This window comes from Triticum aestivum, chromosome 6A (genome assembly GCF_018294505.1).
Source record: "Triticum aestivum cultivar Chinese Spring chromosome 6A, IWGSC CS RefSeq v2.1, whole genome shotgun sequence".
NCBI lineage: Eukaryota > Viridiplantae > Streptophyta > Magnoliopsida > Poales > Poaceae > Triticum > Triticum aestivum.
Window position 1 is genome coordinate 119,814,924 of NC_057809.1, and position 3,365 is coordinate 119,818,288.

The following is a 3,365-nucleotide window of genomic DNA, read 5'->3' on the forward strand; positions in this document are numbered from 1 at the left end:
TGCCGGCTCAGTCTCTCGAAGGTGCTCACAGGGATAGGGTATGCATACCGTTCATAGAGATGAGTGTATGTGCAAGCGTCTGTGTCCGTACTATGTTAGAAAAACACAAAAATAAAAGGAAAAAATCCCAACAAATATCTGCGTAAAATTCAACGATATATTTTTTTTTGCGGGTGAACGATGTACTCCCTCTATAAATAAATATAAAACGCTTTAGATGAGGGAGTTCTTTTTTGTTGTGGAAGATGAGACATAGTTATTTCTTTTTTTTTTTTGCGATCATAGCTATTTTTCATTTAGATGAGAGGTAGACACATTTTTGGTTTATTCACCAGCAAATCATTTAGATGAGAGATATAGTACATGTTATCCGAAGTAAATAAAACACCCTTATGTTGACGTATCTCACACGCATTCACAATCACACTGGCATATATAAGGTGCGCGACTGCACGTACTTGAAGCTTCGTGGCAAGCTCAGGTGGACGTGGAGGTGCCCCCCTTGAGAGTGCCCATCCACGCCGGCGGTAGCATCCCAGTCTGCTCGTGCACCGTCGTTAGCAACGGCGGCAACATCCTGTACACCCCGGCCATCTCCTTCATGGCGCCGTCACCACCCTCGGAAGCAGAGCCGTTGCTCCACACGCTGATCTTGGGCTCGAGCCCCTTGATGGCGTCGGCGTTGATGCGCGCCATCTCCTGATACACGCCTGAGCTGATCATGAGGTAGTCACGGAGCGCGCCGTAGCTGCCGCCGAGCGCGCCGAGCATGGAGGACAGGTACACGCTCTGGGCCTCTCCCATGGCCGCCAGCCCCTCGGCCTCCTTGCGCTTGGCGTAGAGCTCGGCCTCGGCCTCCCGCTGCCGCGCGAAGAACTCCGCGTCCGCAGTCGCGCGGCGCGCCTCCGCCTGCCTCTCCTGCTCGAACAGCAGCGCCTCGGCCGCCTTCTGCCGGTTGTAGAGCTCCCAGTTGGCCTGCTGCACCTTCATCTCGTAGTCCACGACGGCCTTGCTGAGGTGCTCGGCCTTGAGCTTCTCCGTCTGCCTGGCGGCGTTGGTGCGCTCCACCTCCACCTGCAGCTGCGCGTCCCGTATGGCCACGGCCTTGGCCGCCTCCACCTCCGCCACCCTCGCCTGCTGCTCCCACCCGGCCTTCTTCATGGCCAGCTCCGCGTCGGCCTGCGCCACCTCGGCGTCCCTCTCGTTCCTGAACACCCTCACCTCCGCCGTCACCCTGGCCTCCTCCTTGGAGCCCTCCCCCTGGCGCTTCACCGTGTACACCTTGGTCTCGGCGTCCACCTTGGCGGCGTTCTGGCGCGTCATCCCCTCCCGCTCCTTGGCGCCGACCTCGCCCTTCATGCGCGCCTCGGCCACGTCCACCTTGGCCTGGTTGACGGCCTCCTGCTGCGTCTTCTGGCCGAGGTAGGAGAAGTACTCGTGCCCCGGCACGTCCACCAGCTGCTTCACGTTGGCGTTGTAGATGACGAGGCCGAACTGGTTGAGCTCCAGCTGCACGCTCTCGAACACGGCCTGCTTGAACGACTTGGTGCCGTGGAAGATCTGCTCCATGGTCATGGACGCCGCCAGCACGCGCGTCTCGCCCTCGATCACGCCCTTGACCAGCTCGTTGACGTGGCGGGAGAGCTTGTCGTGCGGGGAGATGAGCTTGGCGTAGCGGAGCAGGGACTCGACGTCGTCCGCGCGCGGGCCGATGGTGAAGACGGCGGGGAGCACGAAGGGGAGCTTCTCGGCGCTCATCGCCTGCACCTCGAAGGTGTAGTTCACCGGGGAGATGTCGAAGCGCGCGCACCGCTGCCCCGGCGCGATCCACGCCTTCTTCGCCAGCTTCACGTCGTCCACGCCGTACCCGGTGATGGCCAGGTACTCCGACGGGCTCGCGATTCGGTACACGAACCCCATGGCGCAAGCGAAGATGACAAGTGCAGGCTGTACGGTACTGAGCTAGACTGCTGCCAGGAACATGGATATGATGACAACTGAGAACAAGCGTACGCAGCAGCATGTTATATATGCGAGGCTGGTCAACACATGCAACCACATAAATCTTTTCTTTTTGCGCCAAAAAACATTTTTTTACGGAACCTCGTCACACAAATCTTGCCCTGTATTTCCCGGTCATTGCTGGGATGCTCTTAGCTAGTTCCGCTTGATTCAGCCCGGGCTAATTTTCCAATTGGTCAGCATAGCGTGTAAGAAATTGTATTCCAATTTTATAGACATTATCTGTGCGTTGGTCCTTTCCAAGTAATGCTATACATACATTGATTTACATGGATTTTACAAACAAGTGTAATTGCGTGTGACCCTTTGTATGTTTAGCATTATTGATCTTTTTTCAAAAGTTTGACGCAAGCATTTTTCTCGAATGGATCGAGTCGTTCCCTGTCCATTTCCGTGGCCTTGTGAGTTGTGATGTACTCGTTGCCACAAGAAACGGGCGTTACGATTTTATACGGTATTTTCCTCGTTGACATCGATGGAGTGTGCAGTACGACAACGCGTCTTCCCTTCGTTGGTCCTGGCTTTAATTATGGTTCGAAGCAAAAATCATCGGGTGAAGAAATAAACTTGGAATCAACCGAATTGACGTTGACCAATCGAGCTTGGAATCAACCGAATTGACGTTAACCGATCGAGCTTTGTTCGTTACCGGAACTGGTTTCTGGTTTTGATCGGTTTAACCAGCTCAGAGCAACTCTCTGGCAGAGTCGTTGCAGTAGTAAGGGCATGTACAATAGTTCTATCTTAAGCGTGCCACATAGATAAATAATGAGGTAGAGGAGAGAGAAATCATAAAAGAAGGCTTGTCTTATCTTACTTAAGAGAAGACAAGAGATGATCTCTTAGCATAATTTGTCTCATCATGTTTTTAGGAACAACTAATTATTAAAAATAAGGCTAAGAGATGATCCATTGTAGACATGTTTGTTTGTCATCTTTAATTTAGATGCAAAATTTAAGATAAGATTATCTTATCAACCATTGTACGTGCCCTAATACATATGAATGCTCGATGTGCACTTGAAGGCTGTCCAGATAACGCACAAAATTGGAGTCAATATAAATATAGCCTTTAAAATGGATTGTCACATAAGACCAGCTTTATCTGGGAACTAGCTAGAGATCAATTGACTGAAAATATAATTTGGGTCAATCGACGGACCACAAATTTGTTGCAGTCGATCTGCTCTCTGCTCGAACGGAGCGTCAGAGCCCGGTGGATGGATCGGTCTCGAGAGCAAACCTGCATCACCAGTGTACGCAGAACTGGAGCCAGCCAGTTGTCCACTCCCCTGCGATGCATGCAAGCACGCACACAACTGCACAATCTCCTCCTTGAACGG

At 52.3% G+C, this 3,365-nt stretch overlaps 1 protein-coding gene across 1 annotated transcript; it reads right to left on the reverse strand.

Annotated features, from left to right (window-relative positions):
• Positions 1-330: 330 nt before the first annotated feature.
• On the reverse strand, positions 331-1,984 carry LOC123130440 (flotillin-like protein 1). The gene has a single exon (XM_044550337.1). The coding sequence runs from the start codon at positions 1,918-1,920 to the stop codon at positions 478-480; it is 1,443 nt and encodes a 480-aa protein (XP_044406272.1). The 5' UTR covers positions 1,921-1,984; the 3' UTR covers positions 331-477.
• Positions 1,985-3,365: the final 1,381 nt, after the last annotated feature.